The following is a 21,809-nucleotide window of genomic DNA, read 5'->3' on the forward strand; positions in this document are numbered from 1 at the left end:
TAGGAAATTCAAGTTGCTTAGCATTTTCTTAATTATGTTTGATTTCAAGACAGGTACTGCATCAATTTAGGCTAATGTACATTTACATGTATGGCACAGAACTTGCCAGGTATATTATTAACAATGTATGATAACCTGTCACTCAAATTCAGGTGAAAGTAGAATTATTAGTTTGAGAAATGGAAACTCTTTCATTGATGAAAAGTGTGGATTAATTTCTCAATATTGTTCAATGGCCTTCATCAGTGCTAACGGCATGTATTCTGCACAGTGTTAGATCAACTGCTTGATCCTTCTCTGCTGGAGAAGATGTGCATGCCACAATTGCAGTAAAGGCTGTGTTAGCAATAAGTTGGGCAGCTACTATTGCCTGAACTGCATCTGGTGCAACGAGTCTCCCTGGTGCTGCCATGAATAACAATTAGTATGTCTATCTGCGTGAGAATTTTTCCAAGGGTCCCTTGGATCTTTTCAGCTTTGTCCCTCGTGGTAGGCTGTTTGGTGCCGGGTAATGAAGTTTGTGTTGCCTGAATGACATCCCACAGACTAAGGGAAACAGCTCTCTTGTGCATTAGTATAGAAGAGTTGACAAGCACAGGTTGGATTACCAGCAGACTGCAAACTGGGCTTTTGTTTACTGAGCTGGCTGGAAATGAGTGGATAAATGGTGATGATGGATTTGGAGATAGGCATTCACAAACTGGTGAAGTTGACTGTGCATGAATTAGGAATAACACTAACATTGGAAAGTACAAAGGTACAGTCATGTAATGTCTATATTGAATGTCCTGAGCCAGGTCTGACCTGGTGATTCTTGAGCTGTTTCGATAATCAGCAACTTGTGTTTTGTTAAGTCTGGCCAGTGGTGGGGATGGGAGGTGCACATCACCATTTGAAAGATGGTAAAGGCCTCCGGTGAGGATGCCTTCGTTTTTGACCAGCCACCACTTTTTTGAGACCAGGAGCTTGCCCTCCAGAAATGTGTGAGGCTCCTGCTCGACTGCTCACAGATTTGCCGACAACAAGTCAGCCAGTTCAACAAACTCGCGGTTCGTAACATTTTTAACCAAATTTGCCGGGCAGGAATAGGTGCATGACCCGGGCCTACCACAAAAGCTTTTTTGCCTAACGAGGCCAAACTTTTGCTTCCTGAAGGTCAACCAGAAACGTATGACGCCATAATTGGGGCCACAATTGAGAGAAATCAGGACAGATGGAATTATAGCCAGCAATATCCCATGTGCTTCTGTCATGTTGTGCATTGTTAATTGTTAAGTGTTCATTGAGTTCAGAAGGGAGCCATCTACGTGCTTATAAAAAATAGCACATTTGTTAATTTTACTCTGTTCATAAAAAGGTATCTATCCCAGCTTACTAAAAGGTGTCACAGAGGGTGCTAGGCGGTCAGCATATAAAATGATTCTAGCTGCATGCTTCTGTAATTTCAAGACTCTGTAAAGTGATTCGTTGTCACATGATGGCCAAGTGAGGGCAGCGTAGCTCATTACTGGGCGAATAATGGCATTAAAGAACAACAATCGCTGTCTAAGTGACAGAAAGGCTCTGATTGTACTCAAAACACTTATGCATAAGCTTATTGCAACGATTTTCAACATGACCATCAAATGAGAGTGAACTATCAATTGTTCAACCTAAAAGTGTTGCAATTTTTACATTGACGAGCCTATTGTTCTCAACTGTGACAACAAGTTTATCATTGATCTTAGACGCCAGGCACTTTCTAGTGGTTGTTATGACTTTGGACTTTGACTAGTTGATTGGGAGTTTATTTGAGTTGGGTCAATGATGCATTTTTTGTGTGGAGGTATTTAGAGAAAGTTTAAATTCAGGTAAATTATTAAAGTGAGCAGATGCTGTAAGGGTAGTATCGTCGGTGTAGAGGTCTACTTGTGAACTGACATGCAGTGGTGTTAGTGGTGTCATATTGGATAACAATTTTTCTGTTTTCTTTGAAAATTGTGAGCTTGCTATCATTTGGTTGCTGCCTTTATTTCAAAAGTTGGATCCAACACAGCTCAATGGTGTTATAGCTGTTGGTGTGACAAAGTGAACCAAAACGTTTTGTTATTTTCAGAAATGACCATTATGCAGAGATTACATGTTATAACATAGTTTTCTTGCTGCTAGGAAACACCACATGACTTGCAATCTCCCATTATGTTATCTGTACGTGATGTGCAAGGAATAAGTTTTTTTAAAAGCATGAAACCTTGAAATTTTGATGACGATGATAGAAGGTTTATTAAAAAATATTCAAAAATGGCACCCAAGTGGTGAAATACATGTGAATTTACAAGTATGCTTTAAATATTTTAAAAAATACGAAAATCTTACATTTGACTTTAAAATTAAGAGTCTAAAGGGACTGGGAATTACAAGAATCGGCAGTTACATACCAATGAAAAACGCTTAGGTTTGCTTGACTACAAGAACTGGGCGTTAGACACCATTGTTGGAAAGAAAGATTTTTTAAATCTTTCGGTCTGGCATTTAAAGAGTGATACATGGTTTTTGTTGCGCAACTCATAAACGTGGCAATCGGCGCGCTTTGGTGGAATAAGGTGGTACAGCCGTGACCCAGGCACACAGATTTTGTTGGTGGCTTGCTGTTTGCCTATGACTCTACGACTCCACGCCAAGCTGTTGTTATCCTTAAAGCCATAATATCATCAAAATCAGCCAGTGGTCTTCCTATTGCAGCTGATTGTTCTGGGTTAAAGTCTTTGGAGTGTTAGGATACCTATCGTTCTATGAGACCTGTAACCTCAGGTTTTTGAACAGGTTTGTTGTGTTGACATCCAATTTATAATAAATAAATAAATAATAAATAAATTTTAATTAGTTGTATAGCCCTATTTACATGTACAGATCAATAGTGCTTTACACTGAATAAAAATTAAAAACCTTATATATCTAAATAAAAATTTACAATAGTAATGGTAGCTAAAAATACATAAGAATAAATTATTTTAATGTAATATATCTAAGTTAATGATTACAAAAAGCTTCATTAAACAGAAATTTATCAATATATTCCTTGTACAGGACAAGCTTTATTGAACCTGTTCCATCTTTGAGTGCAGATGCCTATTACATTTGTTATTTAACTTGGAGACAAACAAACTGTTTCAGCTTCAGGGTTAAATACCTTCAGGCAAATGGGAATACTTTTGTAATTAAGAATTTAAATATCCTCAATCTGAGAAAAAAATGTGAACAAGTGATCTTTTATAATCACAAGAACTATGTACACTTTTATGCATTAAACTATGATGAAAATAATGCATTACAATAATAATAATGAAAAGTCACTTTATGGCCCCTTGGTTGATTTATTTAGTGACAAATTTAAAGCCATGTCCTATGCTAAAAATTTACTACTGTGTTTTTTTAGTGATACTTAAATGAACTAACTTATTCCTGTCTAGTACACAGTGACAGATGACCATCCATTTTATTGTTATAACTTTAACCGTGATATACTGTCTACTTAAGTGTGAAGTGACTTCACAGTAACTAATTTTCATTAATTTCAGCCTATTCATGTAGCCTTGTGCATGCCCATCTGCACAAGTCTCTATAATCTATTTAATTCGCAAGGTTTGTACTTATTTTTGGAAAGGAGTGATAACCGCTCTTCCTGGGATGTGCACAAAAGCGTTGAGTGTGGTGTCATCTTTTGATCTCTTACAATCCTGATGTACACTACTATCAATCAAAATACCATCAATCACATCAATTAAACTTCATATTTTCTGGGTAGACTCTTCTCTGAAATTTGACCCAAGGAGATCAAGTTTGCCTTTAAAGAATTATTCTTGTGCTCAAGGAACGAATCCATGGAAATATTTCTCCAAGCTTTTCTATGAATATATATATAACAGCTTTATTGTAATCGTAATCGTAATTCACATTCTATTACATTACATTACAATTGGGTTATGGAGGGAGGAACTTGATCCCCCTATTAACTATACCCCATATTATAATTATAATAAATTACATATATCTATACAAATACTTTCACAATACATGCATGTGTAAGAATTTTAAAATATGCTTTAAATATATAAATCATTTAAAAAAAAGACTTTTTTCAATACTTTTTTAAAGCTATTTATGGATTCATGATCTCCGATAGATGATGGTAGCTTATTCCAACAATATATTTGTTCCAGAAAGAATATTTAAATACATCCGAGCGAAAAAAAGACTTGTAAAGTTTATAAGAGTGGGAGTTTCTAGATTTCCTATTACTGAAAGACATAGTATCATTAATGTTTCCAGCAGAATATCCTTTTATAAGCTTGAAAAGCTGGACTAAGCCCAGGAATTCTCTACGATGAGCAAGTGTTGGAAGATTGAGGGATTTTAGACGATCTTCGTAGGAAGTTTCTTTGCCAGCGATCCATCTTGTAACATTTCTTTGAACCCGTTCAACTTTATCGATCAAGTATATTTGGTGGGGCTTCCACACTTGACAAGCATACTCAACTATTGGTCTAATCATAACTTTGTAGCCCTTGAGTAAAGCCTCATGGTGTGACCCAAGGGTTCGTTTGTGTAAACCCAGCAATCTGTTTGATCGTGCCACAATAGAGAGAATGTGAGGTTTCCATCATGTTGATAAATCGTCAGAGAGAATTACTCCAAGATGCTTATGAGTAGATACTTGATCAATAGATTTATTGTCAATGGAGTAGTTGCATTGGGCACGATTTCTAGCTCTGGTGAACTTCATAGCATCACCTTTATCAGCATTATTCCTCAAAAGCCATGAGCCACACCAAATACTGACTTGGTCAAGACTGACTCCTTCGCAGTTTCTGACGTCGAAGAGGGAGGGCAACGATTGTACATTAGAGCAGCATCTGCAGAGATGACTGAAGGACTAGATAGATGATCGGGATTCTCATTCACATACAAAATGAATAACAAGGGACCCAAGATGCTCCCCTGTGGTACTCCAGTCCTAACAGGTGCCCAGTCAGATTGACAACCCTCCACCACGACACGTTGGACGCGTCCAAGGAGGAAGTCAGATAGCCATGAGTGGATGTCAAAGCGCTCCAGCTTAAATAGCAGGCGATCATGAGGGACAGAATCAAATGCCTTTTCAAAGTCTAAGAATGTCACATCAGTAGAGTGGTGTTCATCTAGTGCGTTTGCACACTCGTGGAAAAGATTAATAAGCTGAGACGTACAAGAGTAACCAGGTCGGAAGCCAAACTGAGAATCACTGAGAAGATTATTTGATTCTAAAAAATCAAAAATGTAATTATATATTAGCTTTTCTAGGATCTTTACAATAAGACTTGTGAGGGAAATAGGGCGATAGTTCTTGACCTGCTCTTTCTGACCTTTCTTGAACACTGGCGTAATGTGTGCAGATTTCCATTCAATCGGTAAGGTGCCGTGTTGAAGTGAATAGTTAAATAGATCGGTGAAAGGTCCTGATCTTGCCGGCGCTGCCTCCCAAAGCATACGTGCAGGAATGCCAACTGCTCCATGAGCTTTAGAGACATTTAGACCAGTGAGCAATTTTCTGATCTCAGATTCACAGCGAGACAAAGGTGAAATAATTTGATTGGTGAAGTTCTTCACCCAACTGTTCAGGGACGCCAGGACTACATGTAAACACCGATGTAAAGAACTTGTTAAAGAGTTGCGCTTTTTCAAAGCCATTTGCTCCTTTCTGGTTTTCAAAAGACACTTCAGGTGGAATGGATCTTGACTATGTCTTGGACTTTATATATGTCTAGAAACGTTAAGGATTGTCGCTATTTATTAGAGACTGAATATAATGCCAATGGCTTTTGTTAAGTACTGATTTAACCTTGTTTCTACACTGTCTATAGAGTCCTAAAGTGTGACGTCACGTTGCCATGACAGCATTTTTTTCTGGTCTAAACAGTTTAAACTCATACTTCAAACATGGCGTCTTTATCGATATGCTCACTCGTTTCTTTCTTTTCTGGAGAGCAGAAATCGCTTGATCGCGGAGAAAACCACTTCAAATTCGACCATGTCCAAAGCTTTATTTATTCCAGGGGAGTTATCAAAGGTGAAGTCCAAGCAAGCATGAAAAATAAGGACTACAAAGTCACAGTAAGTTGCCAATTTGGGATCACAACACGTATGTTCAATTCGAAGAACTCCCAACCCCGATTTCACCTCCAATTTAATGTTTATATTGCGGAATATATATTGCAACTTACGTGTCTGTTTCGAATTATCTTTTTATCAGATTTATCTCGATGAAAACCTTGAAATAAAAAACACAGAATGCGAGTGTCCTCGCGGCGAGTTCAAGTGCAGTCACACGGCAGCCATATTTATTTATGGCATCCATAACCTTAGCAGGACGGACCTGGAATGCCAATGGAAACGAAAGCGAAAGGCAGAAAGCGTACAGTCTGCAAGCCAGATGTTTCCAGCGCCACCGAAGAAGAAGGATTACAGCCCTTTGGCGCGCGATCCTAGCCGAGAAGATCGGATGTGGCTGTACAGCGAACTAAAGCGCTATGGCAAATTTACAGGGACCTGCTGGATCTTGAGTCCCGAACCACAACCTGCTACCCCTCTCTCGATCAAGACGATTGAGGATATCATTTACTCAGAAGGTTTCCTTATGGCATCTACGAAGGAAAAACAATTAGAGTACTTGATTGAGAATGCCAAAGTAGAGGAGCTAGCTAGAGAACCATAAATGTTGTGAGCACCCTCACGGCTGGCCAGCGAAACAGCCCTGCATGGCACCAAGCTCGTAGAGGCCGCCTGACTGCTAGTAATTTTGGCTCCGTCCTCCAGGCAAAAAGAGTTACACCGTCTCTTATAAAGCGACTACTTGGGGAATACAACTTGAGTGGAGTTAAAGCAATTGCATGGGGACAGGACAATGAGACTGAGGCCCTGAAGTCCTTCACCAACATCACAAACTTTACACCTGTACAGACCGGCCTTTGGCTACACGAGTCGGGAGTTCTGGGTGCTTCCCCTGATGGACTTGTGGGAGACGACTCGGTGATTGAGTGTAAGTGCCCCTACACACATCGAAATGCGACCATCAAGGAAGCTTGTGGGCACAAAGACTTTTACTTGGAGGAGAAGGAAGGGAATTATACGCTGTCTACCACATATGTTTACTGGCATCAGTGTCAAGGCCAGATGTTCCTGACAAAGCGCAAATTCTGCTACTTTGTTGTATGGACCACAAAGGATAGTGTTGTTATCAAGATTGAATGAGATGAATCTTGGGAGCACAATATTACTATCTTGAGTGATTTTTACTTTCATCAACTATTCCCAAAAATTACCGAGGGAGAACTTTGAAAAGTGGTGCACAGATGCTGGACATAATCAAAGTGGGGGGGAGGGGGGGGAGTGGGAGCTAATGTAAATAGGCAGTAGCTAATGTTAAAAGGTATTTTTTTAAATTTCATACATTAATTTCTTAATATAACATTACATATTCTACACTCAGATAGAGACACAAGATGAAGAACCCACATTTTTCCATTTAGCATAGTAACTTAATAATAAATTACATTCTTCCTGAAAGCAAGCTTAAACAATTTTTTTTTGCAACCAATGGCTACTGGTAGCTGGTAACACTTATCCTGGTTACTCAACAGGGCCCAGGTGCATAAAACTTATGCCACACTTAAGTAGGCTTGGATAGCAATGCAAAGGGAAGGGGAGGGAGCCAAAACAAAATCCATGCAGCACAGGTTATTTTTTCTGACTACCTCTCACCATCCCTTAAAGCTAATTTAAGTGTGGCTTTAGTTTTATACACCTGGACTCAGGCTCCCAGCTTCACAGACACAAAAGTAAAACCTTTCAGCCAGCAGGACTTTCACACTTGGAACTACTGGACGAAAGAATTCCATACTGGTCACATGCCCCTGACCTGGATTTAGTTGAAATGACAATTTAAGAATGTCACTGGATTTCATTATAATCTATTTTCACAGAACACATAGTAGTTTGTATTAATGAACATAAAGGAGATGAATATCAGAAAAATGTAAAACTGACCACATCATATTTTTGACCAAAGCTATGTCAATACCATTTGATCTGTTACAGTAGGGCTTCTAGTAATACAAAAATAATATCAAAAACTCATTGTACTATAATTTAGTTGAAAAAAAGTTCTATTCAGTCAAATTCAAAGTCTTCGCAGCCATCCTTGATCAATGGATACTGCAAATTAACAAGAGCTGAGCACAGTTGGCATAGCTTGTCAGCATGGCACCTCAAAAATGCTGGGATGAAGCCAAGGATGCGAAAACTCTTAAGTCTTGCATTTGCACGCTCTACGTGGATGCGACATCGAGCTATTGATTTTGTCGCCCTTGCCTCACTCTCTGTAAACTTTCCATTGTTGAGAAATGGTGGTATGTTCACTGAAACACCTCTTGGAACTACATCGCTGATGAGAAAACCTTTGTCTGCCAGAACAAGATCACCAGCACTCAAATGTTTACAAAACCCAGACTCTTTAACCATGACCTTGTCACTGACTGAGCCAGGAAAAAGATCACTAACATAGGTTATAACTCCATTTGGGGCAACCCCTATAATGACTTTGAAAGAGTTCATTCCCCTGTAGCTGGAATTTGTAGCATTCTGCTGGGACATGAGCTTAGGTGCAGCAATTTCAATGTCTGTACAATCAATCACAATGCGGCAACTGCTGTACTCAGTGAAAGAGGATGGCAAACACATCTTGTTCTTTTCTCTAGATGGCACGGTTGTCATGATGTCTTTGAACAGGAGAGAATGCAAAACATGGACAAAAGTTAGTACTATGTTAGCAACAGTTGCAACACTGCATGAAAACAACTGGGCTAAATGTAGATTGGTATAATTTTGTTTCAGTTTCATCAGAGTGATAGATATCTGGTCCTCAAGTGTGATCCCCTCAACCTTCCATCCAGCATAATAGTTTATTTCACACCCTTGAATCTTGAAACATATCCCACAACAATATCAAGAACATCCTTAGTGGGTAGACCTGTCTCCATCCGTATCACCTCAGGGCTCAAGCTCTTAGCAGAGTAGTGTGCACTATAGTAACTTGACATTTCCTTGTGTTTAGCAAGTTCTGTTGAAGTCATATCAAGCTCTATTGACAGTAGAGCTTCTTTGGAACTTGTCTTTTCCTCTTGTGAGCATTCAGTGGAACATGGTTCAGAGTTCTCTTTAATCTCTTCAAGCACAGATGCTACAGTTGGTAATTTCGTGGGCTCGGCAGACACTTTCCGTTTTTTCTTGGGGGTAGGTGTACTGGGAGGTGTTGGTCCTGTACCTGGCAGCAAGTCCAAACTATCAAACAGCTTGTGCCTGTTTCTGTCACTGATGGTTGGCATATTTTCTTTTCGCCCATCTTTAAAGTGACAACTGCAAAGTCGCGAATGTTTGCTGGGCTTTCTATCTCCTCTCCTATAACAGAAAAAGACAGAAGCAGTTACTATACTTGCGCTTAAAAAACCCAAAGTTTAGTTGGTCACATGCTTAACCTTGTAGTCTAAGACGTGAATGCGAAGCGAGTATTTCTCTGAGCTTGTTACTTAATACTAGTTAGTGTAAAAGCTTTGATACTCACAACTATCATATAGTTTTTTAGTAACTAAATAATCTTAGATCAAGACTGAAGACAAGGAAAAGCAAAGCCGCGAGAAAACAAATAAGACAAGAAAGAGAAACAGCTAATCGTGAATCAGTTTGAGATAAAAAAAAAACAGCTATTTCTAATCGATGGTACAGCATCGAAATATATATTTTTCGAAAAATACTCACCTTACAAATGATATCCACTTATCATAGAGTGTTTTATGTTTTTTCTGGTCTGGAAACGAAAAGAATCGGCAGCAGTGGCTTTCAGATGTGTGATTGCAATCTGGATGAAAACACTGGCCCATCGCAAACTTCGTCTCCGTTGCGTTTTGACTCGAATTATTGCTCACCAGGTGCTTTTGTCCGCTTATTATACTCTTCAATAGTAAGGCCAAAGGTTATCTTGATTCTCTTTATCTTATTTCTATTATTGGAGGATAAATTGCGCTATTATAGCTCTTGAAGTGCTCGAGGTCAACGACAATGTGTCACGCTAGGGACGCCATATTGGTTTGTTTAGACCACAGAATTCCGGTGCTATGGAAACGTGACGTAAGCACTTTAGGACTCTATATTTATCCCAGTCAGACTGTAGTTGAGAGAATTTGGCCTTCTTCCATAAGCGCTTCCTTTTATGAAAAAGACGACGAATAGTAGAAGTTAACCATGGGACACTTTCCTTTTTATTCAGATGCCGCTTACTGATGTTGTTATGAACAGCAGCGAAGAATAATTCCTTCCATTTGTTCCACATTTGGTCAATATTGTTCTCTAAAAATACGCTATCCCATGGGGCTTTTAAGAGATCGGAGCGAAAGGCCTTCCAATTAGCATTTTTATAATCATATACAATCTTCGATGCTTGAGGTGGACGGGAAATAAAATGTTGCAGAAGCTGTTGGCAAGTACGCTTTCTGCTTCCTCCTCTGACATGAATGCTATAATTTTGGTTAAGAAGAGAAGGGTAGCGTATATAATACAATACTTTTTTTAAAAAAAAAAATGACAAGTACTGTCAAAAGAACTGTTATAAAGAAAAGGAAGCCCAGAGGTTAACCCATATTAAGGATTTCCTATTCTAGATAAAGAAGAACTATAAAAATATAGCAATAAGAAATAAAATTTACATTAATATAAATGCAAGTTCATGAAAAAATATATAAAAATCACAGAAATACCATTAAAAAGGTATAGAATGTCCATTAATTAAATATTCATTTGATTCCTCAATTTTAGTTCAAAATTGTTGCTATTTGGACTATCAGGGCAATAGATTACATTACTTGGACCAGATTAAATCTCACCTGATCTATTAACCAAGGCTTGGTTGAGGTCTTTAAAAAGAGCAATCACTGTTGTAAGTTCCCTCAGCAGTGGGAAGAATCTTCAGTTATACCTATCTTTTGGACCCTATACTAACAATTTTTGACCAATATCTTTGCTCAGTGCTTCAGGGAAACTACTGGAGAGGGTAGGATGCAAGTCTTTAGATAATCATATTATTTCTGTGAAAGTGTGGTGTGATTGTCTGGGCGAGTGTTGTCCTGAGAAGGATTGTTGTCCGTGGTGGTGACTGACGTTTCAACAACCCGTGCAGAAATCATCATCAGAATCAAGTGAACAGCTGTTTGTCAGTAGAATGTTCTTAGTCCAGTTTGTTTAAAATGATTAGTCAATGATGCTATTGGGTGGTAAGACTGAAGTGGCGTAAGTCGGTTGAGATTGGTCTGTTTTGATCCTTCGGTAAAGTTAGGTCGATCTGTTCGGTTTATTTGTAATGTTAATGCCGTGAATGTGTCGTTTGTATGCAGCCGGTAGTAGTTAACACCTGTTTAGGGGAGTCTGTTCTAGGTTAGTAAACCAGCTTTCCAGAGTCAGTCGTTGAAAGTATTTAGTGTTGTAGGTTAGGCATTGCACCGAGTCCCAGTCAATATTGTGGTTTATAAGTCGATGATGTTCAGCAATGTGATTGCTGACATCACCTGTCCTTGTGGCTCGTCTGTGTTCAGTCAGTCTTGTTGCGAGGTTTCTGCCAGTCTCTTCAATGTAGGAGGCTGGGCAGTCAGGGCAATTTATCTTATAAATTGCTCCCTGTCTGTTCCTCGGTTCGTCCTTGTCTTTAACATTGGTTAGTAACTGACGTAGTGTGGTGATGGGTTTGTGGTTGATGCAGATGTTGAAGAATTTTTTAAGATGTGCGATATGTTCTTACACATGCCTCTTACGTACAGTATGGTTGCTGTAGTCTTAGGAGTTGCGGTGTCGCTTGCTTTGGTAATAGTAGTAGGGCAGTGAGTGTTTCATTGGATGAAGTGGTGGTTGTAGTTGTTCTTTAAAAAACCACGGTAAAGGTATTCGTTCTCATTGGATAAGGTGTCTGTCGTGTCGCATACTTGTTGCACGCATCGTGTAAGAGTTTTGATAATTGTGGCTTTGTGTGATGTAGGGTTGAAGGATGACCTGTGTTGTAATCTGTCGGTGTGTGTCGGTTTCCTGTAAACTGTTGTCCGTAGTGAGTTGTCGTCACGGCTTAGCAGACAGTCTAGAAAGGGAAGTTTGCATTTTCTTTGACTTCTCTAGGTAAACTGTATGTCAGTGTTTTGTTCGTTAAGGTGGTGGTGGAATGCGTCAATTTCATCTTGTTGCACAGCAGTGAATGTGTCGTCAACGTAGCGTAACCAAAGTGGTATCGTTTATGGGCAGGTCGAAAGGGCCCATCGACTTACCCATAAACGATACCGCTTTGGTTACGCTTCATTGACGACACATTCATCGCCTAAGGACACAACAAAATTGTCGCATTCCACCACCACCTTAATGGACGAAACACTGACATATAGTTTACCAGAGAAGCCGAAGAAAATGGCTTTCTTTTCTAGACTGTCTGTTAAGCCGTGACAACAACTCACTACAAATGACAGTATACAGGAAACCAGCACACACCAACAGATTACTAGATGGTCATCCTACAGCCCTACATCCAACAAAGCCACAACTATCAGAACTCAAACATGATGCGCGTAAGTAGTATGCAACACGACAGACAGCTTATCGGACGAGAACAAATATCTTTACCTTTTTTTTTGAAAGAACAACTACAACCACAACTTCATCTGACGAAACACTCACCGACCTACTACTACTAACACCGAACGAAACGACACCGCCACTCCTACGACTACAACAACCATTACCGTGAAAAGGGAGCTACGTTATTGGTGGGAATAACGTAGTTCTGCCTTTAAAAGCACACACAACCCACAATTCCTCTATTCGCTTCGACGAAGGGCTAACGCTCGAAGCGTCAGCTTTTGTAATCGTTACGGTGGCCAATTTACCATTTCAACTTTGTTGATATATCCAAATTATAACTTTACCAAAGGATTGAAACAGACTAATCAAGACCGACTAACGTCGCTTGAGTCTTACAGCCAATAACATAACGGAAAAATTGACCAATCGTTTACACAAACTGGACTAAGATCATTCTACTGACAACAACAATTCACTTGACTCTGATGATGACTTCCGCAGAGGTTGTTGAAACATCAGTCACCACCACCTGGACGATCACACTACACTTTCACATGTTACCCTCTGGTTCAAACCATTTACTGCATATTATTTCTAATGGTATCTTAACTAATAGACAATGGGGTTTTAGGAAAGGATACTTTACTGAAAGATTTCTCCTCCATCTTACTGAGTCTTGGAGGTGAGCTTTGAATGTAGGTCACAAGGTTGGAGTCTTATTCATTGATTTTCGCAAAGGTTTTGATTGCGTTGACCACATAATTCTTGCAGAAAAACTTAAAGCAGTCGGTATATTGGGTTATGTGCAATTGGGTCAATGATTATCTCACCAACTGTATGTAAAGGATTCAAGTTAATAATGTTAGATCTAAAACCTGTAAGAGTTGGAGTTTCCAAGGATCTTTGCTAGGCCCTTGACTATTTGCTACTTATGTTAATGACCTACTGGATCATGTGACCAGTGGGAAATTATATATTTATGCAGACAATACTACAATTTATGTTATAGGGAATTCTGTTGACGTTATTGTCATAATTTTACAAGAAGTCTTAGACCAGGTTAATTCCTGAAGTCTTAAGAACAGACTGTTTGTCCACAAAGGTAAATCCAAAGTGATGATTTTGAGCACCAAGCCCTTCATTTGAAACCTCTGAAGTGGGGCAAGGACTACATTTGGTATATATCCTCCTCTGTGTGCCTTGGAGTTACAATCGATTACAAGTTATCTTGGTCTGAACATATCAAATTAACTCGTTTTTCATTTCATATGAAATTTGAAATGCTGGAACTTATAAGTTTTCTACCCTGAGCTATTTAAGAAACTATTTACTTTAAGACAGTAATCCCAAGTGTCTTATATGGAATTGTGATATGGGGGTCTGGCATTAAGCTTAAAGAACTAGAAATGATACATATCAGAGCTGCTAGACTGATACATAAGTTATCAAAATGTATGAAGGATGATGATATATTAGCAAGAGTTGGGTGGATGCCTCTTGAGGATTTCTACAAGTTTTGTATCCTAACTATTACTCACATGGCATTTCATGGCTTGGGCTTAAATGAAGTAAATTCCCTGCTCATTACATGCTCTAAAAGTTATAATCTTAGAAAATTGCTAAATATTTTGATCGATAGACCTAATACTGAACTTGGCCATAGCTCTTTTGCACACAAGGCAGAAATTGCTGGAATTCCCCACCAGACAACTTAAGACACTTTTCTAATCCTATTACTTTTAAAAATAGGCTTAAAAAGGCAATAAATGATGTTATAAATACAAATTTTGGAAAGGAGGGTGGCTGTGTTGTTTATATTAAGAATTCAAATTTCTACTATTTCTGATATATTATGACACATTTATATTTACATTCATTTTGTTTCTTATTTAACACTTTACCCTAGGTTTATTTATCTTATTTTACGTACATAATATAGTAGGTCTACGGCAGCTGTAAAGTTCAAAATTTTTTAACCTACTTATCACATAAAGATATGTATGTTGCAAAACTTGATTACCTTAACAAAGAAGGAATATTTAAAACAGTTTAATTTTGCAATTTTGGTTTGTATCTTGTGTCGATGGTTGGATCTCATCTTAGTGCTCCTGCACATTTCAAAGTTAAATCACTGAAATGTAGACCATTCAGATTGAATATGATCTTATAGCACTCCACCAGGGATAGAAATTCCCTCCTTCATTACAAAGAGTTCCATTAATTGCTGATTTTATCAAAAAAAAATTATTATGTAAAAACCTGGTAAGGGAATAGAAATGCAATATTCTAACACTTAAGTTAGATTAAAAGTTATAAAGATTGCCATTAATCTAAAGAATAACACTCTTGGGAGTGGCCATGTCTGATCTTCTGCAAAAGTACTAACTTTGTCAGTGGCACTGAGGCAGTCTAAAGTCATAACAGGAGATTGGAAAGACTGTCTATTCTCTGACAACGTAAAAATGATAACAATAACAACTTCTAGCAAATGAATTGTGCGACTACAAATATCTGACAGAAATTACCAAACTCTTTCAAATTTTTATTATAAAACACATTGTAAACACTTGCGTATAAGCGGCACTAGCATATAAGCTGCAATCCAAGTTTGGTAAATCAATTTTTGGAAAAAGTCTTTGGAAAGAGATGTGAAGAAATAAGCTTTAATACATTTGTTATGGTTTTTCACTAAAAATCTTTTGCCTACTGCATCGTGATTTACAGTGTAGCAAAAATCAGACAATCCTGAACATCAGAAATATTCATGGAGTTAAAGTTTGCTCTTCAAGAATAAAGTGTGTGTGTGCCTTTTTCTCTTTTTTTATTATTTTTCTATTTCTTTCTTAATTTCTATTTTGTATATAAATGTAAGAAAATGCTGTAAAATTTATTAAATTAAAAACAAAAAAAACAAAAAGAATAAAGCCATCAGGCATAAGAAAACTAAACCACTAGTACTAGCAGCAATTTAAGTTAGTGATGTTGAGGTCTGCTTGCTTTTCAATATACTGTTGATCAGTCAGAATCAAACTTTACGGTTCATGATTTTCTGAGTTTCACGGCATGTTTCACCAACCCAAACATGCACTCTCACAGACCCAGGACCTATAGAAATCATGTTTGTGTATGTGTAACTTACAAAGACTGTGCTCACTTATCAAGAAAAGAGTTGGTTTAGGCCCAGAAAATTTTTATTTCTTGGATATATGCACTAGCATCCCATCCAGGGTGAAAGTGGTGAAATTACCTGTAGTTACTTTTTGCTGGGAACACTGGGGTAAGCTTTGGCTGAGTAAATCACCTAGCTTGAGTACAGATTTTATCTTTACCAATCAGTGTTCCAGCAGCATATATCTATCTTTGAACTCCTTACCCTAAAAAGTCTCCAAATCATCTCCTTACTGAAATTTTCTATATCTGCAAAATCTTCCAGGTAGAAGTTTACATCACTTCGGTCATTCTCTTCTAAGAGGACTTGGGGCACTGTTCTATCAGCTTTGTCACAATGCCCTCCTGCAATATTCTGACCTGTAGTATCATTTAAATGTCTATTGTGGTGGGACTGTGGCTCAAAATGGCCAAAGCTAACCACAGCACAACCATCCTCACATGATGATTCTCCAAGATTAAAGTTCCAATCCTCACCAGGGTAAAGATCCGCCCAGGTAAGACCAATGATGCAGTAACCACCAGCAGGGAGATTAGTTTTCAAGTACTGCATCACATCTGAAATTAGAATAAAAATTTGTGATCATTCATGTTTATTAGATACAGTACAAAAAAGTACCCATTCTTTGCTGCAGGACAAAGTCAATTCCCATATGGATTGTAACATTTCAACTTTTAGATTGCAGTCCTCATTAAATCATGAAGCTACTAGTTATGAGGCAACTTATCATGCATTCAACAGCATGACAATTCAACATCATCACTGGAAGAAGGCCAGAAATAAGCAATAACAATGTTGCAATCCACAATAAAGTGACTGTCTTGAAAGAAAAATAAAATACTTTGTTAGTACATTTCCAAAGTGAATAGACTGATGATGCAACTGAGAAAGTGCCGAGAACTAGTGTTACAAGATAATTTGGTTTTATCAACTGAGTTGATGATTTGAATTAGCCACCACAGAGAGATTCTAAAGCTGAAACTTTTTTTTAGCATTGGATAACAATATGATATTTGTACTCGTCTATGGCGTTATTTGTACTCGTCTAAATGTAGTTGGATAAATAATAAATTCTTGAATCGTCTTTCTCTAGTGGTACACGATACTCATAAATATGTGGGATGTGAAAAATAAATCCTCTACAACACTACCTTATAGCGTCATTAGACAAACTCTATTTTTGTTTAACACTATAAAATTGTGCTTTTTTAATAGTCACATGCAGTCTCAGACTGTGTGTTTTTTACACAGCGCCTAGATCCACCACTTGTCCATAACGCTTTGTGTGATAAATTACAAAATATAATAGAACAATGAAAATATTCTAAGTTACTATAGCAATCTCTTGACTACAGATATCAATCAAGTGTACACTTCATTCAAACTATGCATAAAAGACCTTAAAAAAAGAAATGCATAAATAAAAGAGAGAAATATCCATAAGTAAAATTCTGTTTAAATAAATGAGCTAAATTTTTCAAGCAATTGATTGCATATTTTCTTATGAAATTCAGGATTAATATCGTTTGTTTTCACAAATGTAAATTAAATGCATACTTCATTCAAACTTTGTGTGAAAAACCTTGAAATAAATAAATAAACAAATGAATAAATAAAGAGAAATGTTCAAAAGTAAAAATTTATGACCACCCAAATTATGGAATAATTTACCCTTAGGTATTTGGATATCTTCGTTAATAATTTCCCAGAAATTAAGATGGGACATAATTACGAGTCTGAAATTCGTTGTCAAAATTTTGGCATTTGGCCAAGTCTTTCCTCGATAAAAATCATTTTTTGGCAACCTCACCTTACAAGTTCACTGGTTTGTCCTTCAGATAAAGATTTATCACCACAATTTTTTAGTCTACTCCTAAGAACGCCTAAAAAGCCACTGATGTTAGAACGTTAAGTCCTAGAATTATAATTCGGATGACTTAAAAAACTAGAAATATAGCATAGTGCCAAACCATTCAGGGCTTTCGGCCAACTAACAAAAGCATGCAAAAATAATGAAATGATGCTAAGTTGCACAGGAAACCATAAGGGTCTTACTTTTTAGCAAGTGTAACAAGGAGAACTGCTGCATTTTGGACAGCCTGTGACCTTCGCTTCTGTAAACTTCTTGTTCAGGACGTACCAACAATTACCATCAATAAAATTACAATTCCACTTACTTCACAGTTCAACCCTTCTGCCGTGTGCTCAACTTATGCTTTAAATCTTGTTAAAAAAATCGTTCATCAACAATAAATTATTGATCTTAACTGGGGAAGTTTCGATTGTGACCGATGGAGGTACCCTAGGAATCTGTTAGAGTCTCCCATATCGTGATCAACTGGTTTGTGACGTCCACCGACAGACCTGCATTAAAAGCCCCGATTTCCTTTAACAGTTGTATAGCTTCCATGAGAGATTCTTTTGTCAGGTTTTCTTTGGGGTGAGCTTTCTCGTTTCTTTTCCGTTTTAGATGTTTGACCGTATTGAGGTGTTGTTTGTCCCAATTAAACTCTCTCTTCACTGCATTCCAGGCCCTTCTCTTCGAACTTTGTCCTTCTTCATTCAGTTTCTCTTCGATATCTTTCACCTTGTAATGTAAGTTGTCGTTAAATTGTTCAGGGAAAACTCTTTTAAACATCATGTTTTCCATATCGTCGCACATAGTTGCTATGATACACCAAGCTTTAAGCGTTGAAGGGGAATCTTCATCCCGATTATTTTTTCTTTTCATGATTTGATCGACCTCGCTCCGTAACTTTCTAAGTTCCTCTTCCAAGAGTCTTTTTTCGTTTTCCAGTTTTGTTATTTTTCCCTCTAGCTCTTTGATCTTAGCGTCATGATGTTCTTTTAGGCGCCTAAGTTCGTTTTCCAAAGATTGTATTTTATTTTCCTTTGAACCAATTTCTCTTTTAAGATCACTGACGTCTGGCCTACTGTCTTCATCCCAGGACGAACCGTTGCTCATGTTGCTATTTTTAGAGAAACTTACAGTCCTGCCACATTTTAAAGATGTACTCTTAACCTGTTCCCTGATAATGCTCCCTTCGGACACTGAAAGCAATTTATAGCACCAGAGTTAGCAAACCTGTATTGAGCATGAAAACTGAGTCTTTATAAAGACAATGTCTGGCTGGAATGTGGTATCCAGCAGAGAGTAGGAAACAGGTTCTGATAACCAGGAAGGTACTTCATCTGCTGTCAAAATCTCTTTTTCAGCCTTCACTAGCCAACTCTTGAGATGTAAAGGGCAACAGCTTCAAGCTTTGAACTATAATACGATGAAATTTGATTGTACAACACAATCTCTATTAAAGAACAAATTTTTCCTGCTTTGAACTATGGATTACATAATACAATCTGTACATAGCTAAATGAGGGGATACATGTTTACACCACTCATCAGTCCACAATAATTTTCACGAAAGAATTCTCTGTCCTCTCTTCTCTCAGTGCTTCGCATCTCTAGAGTGGTGACATTTTGTGATATTGTTTCCCTCGATTGTTCCATTTGTTCATTTGATTGTTGAAGTGCATCAGCCAGGCGTGGTTTCTTACAAAGGGGTCTCTTTGAAGCTTTTCTTAGCTTTGTTGTGGTTTAGTTTTCCTCTGATGGGTCAGGCTCTTCACAGCTTGCTCCATCTGTGGCTACAGTGGATTTGTGCTCTTCCTCAACTTGACTTTCGAACACATGACCTTGTGGAGGGTCATTCACTGGGCGAGAACCTAAAACCAAGGGGTTAAGAGTACATCTTTGAAATGTGGCAGGACTGTAAGTTTCACAGAGATGGGGATAAGTGGTAGAAAGGTTGGAAATAAGGGGGAATTTCCAAATTCCTCAGTGGCAATTCCCCTCACTATTTTACCTCTGGAAATCAGCATAGCCCATTTTTTATGGTGTATAAACTTGCAATAAAAAAGGGTAACATTTATCAACTTCCTTGAATCTTTTTATACATTTTATGGGTGCCACAAACTGATTAAAGGCACATTGAACAGGGAACAGACTGTATACTAGTTATAGTTCTCACCGGAAAAAAAAATCTCTCACCAATGTGTGGGTGGACTATAAAATACCTTGCAAAGAATTGTGTTTAGTGCTTATTGAACTACACTTAAGACTTACGTACCGGTAAAAATTCAACAACATGGTCTTTGTTTTCGTTGTTCAATAATATTTGATCCAAGAATTTGATCCAAGCGTCCCAATGCTGGAACGCAACCTTTTCAAGTGAGGTAAGGGCACTTGTTAAGTAAGGTCTTTCTGCACCAGATGATTGCATCCTATCTTTTAACTTTGCATAACCGTTTCTGAACTTCTTAATTTTATTATCGATCTGTTGTATCGTTCTCTCGATACCACTCTCCTCCTTCATGATCTTTTGAATTTCTTCGTTGACATTTTTATTGCTCGCCATTCCTTCGATGTAGTCTTGAACGCTTTTCTCGCTGTATGCATCAAGCAAAGCAATGATTTCTTCGCTTGTCCAGTTCACGCCTGCCGCCATCTTGGTGACTGCCTTGTAGGGAAGCATGGGAAAAAAACGTGGGAACCACCAACAGCGTGTTCAGACAAGTTCCCGTGTCCGGGAACGGTGCCCGAGTACTACCCTTGGAGGTAGTGCCCGTGCCGGGGCACGGTGCCCAGATTTTTGCGCGGGCACCAACAAAAAGCTATGTTCAGACCAGTCAGTGTCCTTTACCGAGAACCGGGCACAGGCACCTAGTCTGAACGGGGCCTTAGTAAATTTAGTTGAAAGGAAGGTCTTGAGTTTTTTCTCAAATGATAATACTGTACTGGATTGTCTTACTTCCAATGGAATAGTGTTCGAAATCTTGGTGTGCATATAGAGAAAGTTTATCACCATAATTAAGTTTTAGTTTTACAGTTTGGCAGCATCAGCAGGTCTTGGAGGTTCGAGTGTAGAGACCTAGTCGATTTGCGATGTTCCAAGAGTTCCATTTGATATTGCAGGCGGAGACCATTCAATGATTTATTGACAAAAGGGTGCTTAAACACGAAGGCGCGCTATATAAGGAAGTCTTCCCTGGGAAGACCTGGGCTCCTTTGTCACTCACCGTTGACGTGTGCGGGTCAAATTTAAATGCTGGTTGACGAACAAAGGGAGCTAATGAGATATCTGTTTTTTACTTCCATCAGCATGGTGGCATGAGGTAACGTGCGAACCACCTACTTCGATCTCAAATTTACTGCCACAAATAAAGAAAGTCTCCATTGGAGAAAGGAAATACAAATCTCAGAAATTCTTGTATTGTGACGAAGACATAAAACAATTCTGAGAAATGCGCCCGCTGTTCACTGCTTTGGAGTAGCTGTAGCTCAAGCTGACTTGACTCTAAGAGTTCTACATCACACGACGGTTGATTGACAAATGGTCCAGTGGGACCTAAGGCTCCTTTCATAGCGCGCCTTCGTGTTTAAATACAATTCAATATAAGACAAGCAACCAATTAAGTTGTACTAAGGCAGGAGTAAACTGGTAATAATTTCTTGTACCAGTGACATAACGAGCAGCAGTGTTCTGGATTTGTTGTACCCCTTCACTTTATACTCTGGTAGAAAGATGGAACAATATTAATGTCTTTTCAGTGAGAAAGATCAGTGAAAAGTGAACTACATTTTTGTAGAATCAAATGCTAATTAGACATCAATATTTTTACTGATGGACGAGTAACATTTACTATTGAAAGTCACATGATAGATTAGTTTCATTATGGCCAAAATGAAGATTGTAGTTGTTTCTCATATTAAAGTAGGGAAGATTAATTGAGTACCTAAAAATAAATTATATGCAAGCTGATTGTACTCAAGTTATCGCTAATCGATAAAAAATGAAAGTTGTTATCAACTGGGTTGCTTTTATACACAAAACATGTTCTTGAACAAGACTGGTGCAGATATGCATATGGATGACTTATAAAAATCATCCTCTCTCTGCCCTTT

General features: G+C 38.1%; 4 protein-coding genes and 2 pseudogenes across 4 annotated transcripts in view; 2 read left to right on the forward strand and 4 right to left on the reverse strand.

Annotated features, from left to right (window-relative positions):
* The first annotated feature begins 5,881 nt into the window (after positions 1-5,881).
* On the forward strand, positions 5,882-8,060 carry LOC148716562 (uncharacterized). The gene is made up of 2 exons (XM_088745712.1): positions 5,882-6,129; positions 6,269-8,060. Exons 1-2 carry the CDS (start codon positions 5,956-5,958, stop codon positions 6,728-6,730), a joined length of 636 nt encoding a protein of 211 aa, XP_088601838.1. The 5' UTR covers positions 5,882-5,955; the 3' UTR covers positions 6,731-8,060.
* LOC148716563 (uncharacterized) lies at positions 7,433-10,214 on the reverse strand. The gene is made up of 2 exons (XM_088745713.1): positions 9,829-10,214; positions 7,433-9,471 (listed from the first exon to the last, which is right to left on the reverse strand). Exons 1-2 carry the CDS (start codon positions 9,948-9,950, stop codon positions 8,976-8,978), a joined length of 618 nt encoding a protein of 205 aa, XP_088601839.1. The 5' UTR covers positions 9,951-10,214; the 3' UTR covers positions 7,433-8,975.
* A 1,211-nt stretch (positions 10,215-11,425) lies between these two features.
* LOC148716564 (uncharacterized) lies at positions 11,426-12,836 on the reverse strand (annotated as a pseudogene).
* A 1,161-nt stretch (positions 12,837-13,997) lies between these two features.
* On the forward strand, positions 13,998-14,524 carry LOC148716565 (uncharacterized; annotated as a pseudogene).
* Positions 14,525-15,932: 1,408 nt separating this feature from the next.
* The window catches only part of LOC148716566 (uncharacterized), a 61,570-nt gene continuing 55,693 nt past the window's right edge, over positions 15,933-21,809 (reverse strand). Inside the window, exon 2 of the mRNA XM_088745141.1 lies at positions 15,933-16,404. Coding sequence (XP_088601267.1) covers positions 16,004-16,404 — 401 coding nt within the window. The 3' untranslated portion in view covers positions 15,933-16,003. The remainder of the gene's footprint in view (positions 16,405-21,809) is intronic.
* LOC148716567 (uncharacterized) lies at positions 19,215-20,528 on the reverse strand. The gene is made up of 2 exons (XM_088745632.1): positions 19,975-20,528; positions 19,215-19,397 (listed from the first exon to the last, which is right to left on the reverse strand). The coding sequence occupies exons 1-2, from the start codon at positions 20,377-20,379 to the stop codon at positions 19,215-19,217; spliced, it is 588 nt and encodes a 195-aa protein (XP_088601758.1). The 5' UTR covers positions 20,380-20,528.

This window comes from Stylophora pistillata, chromosome 14 (assembly GCF_964205215.1).
Source record: "Stylophora pistillata chromosome 14, jaStyPist1.2, whole genome shotgun sequence".
Classification (NCBI taxonomy): Eukaryota; Metazoa; Cnidaria; class Anthozoa; order Scleractinia; family Pocilloporidae; genus Stylophora; species Stylophora pistillata.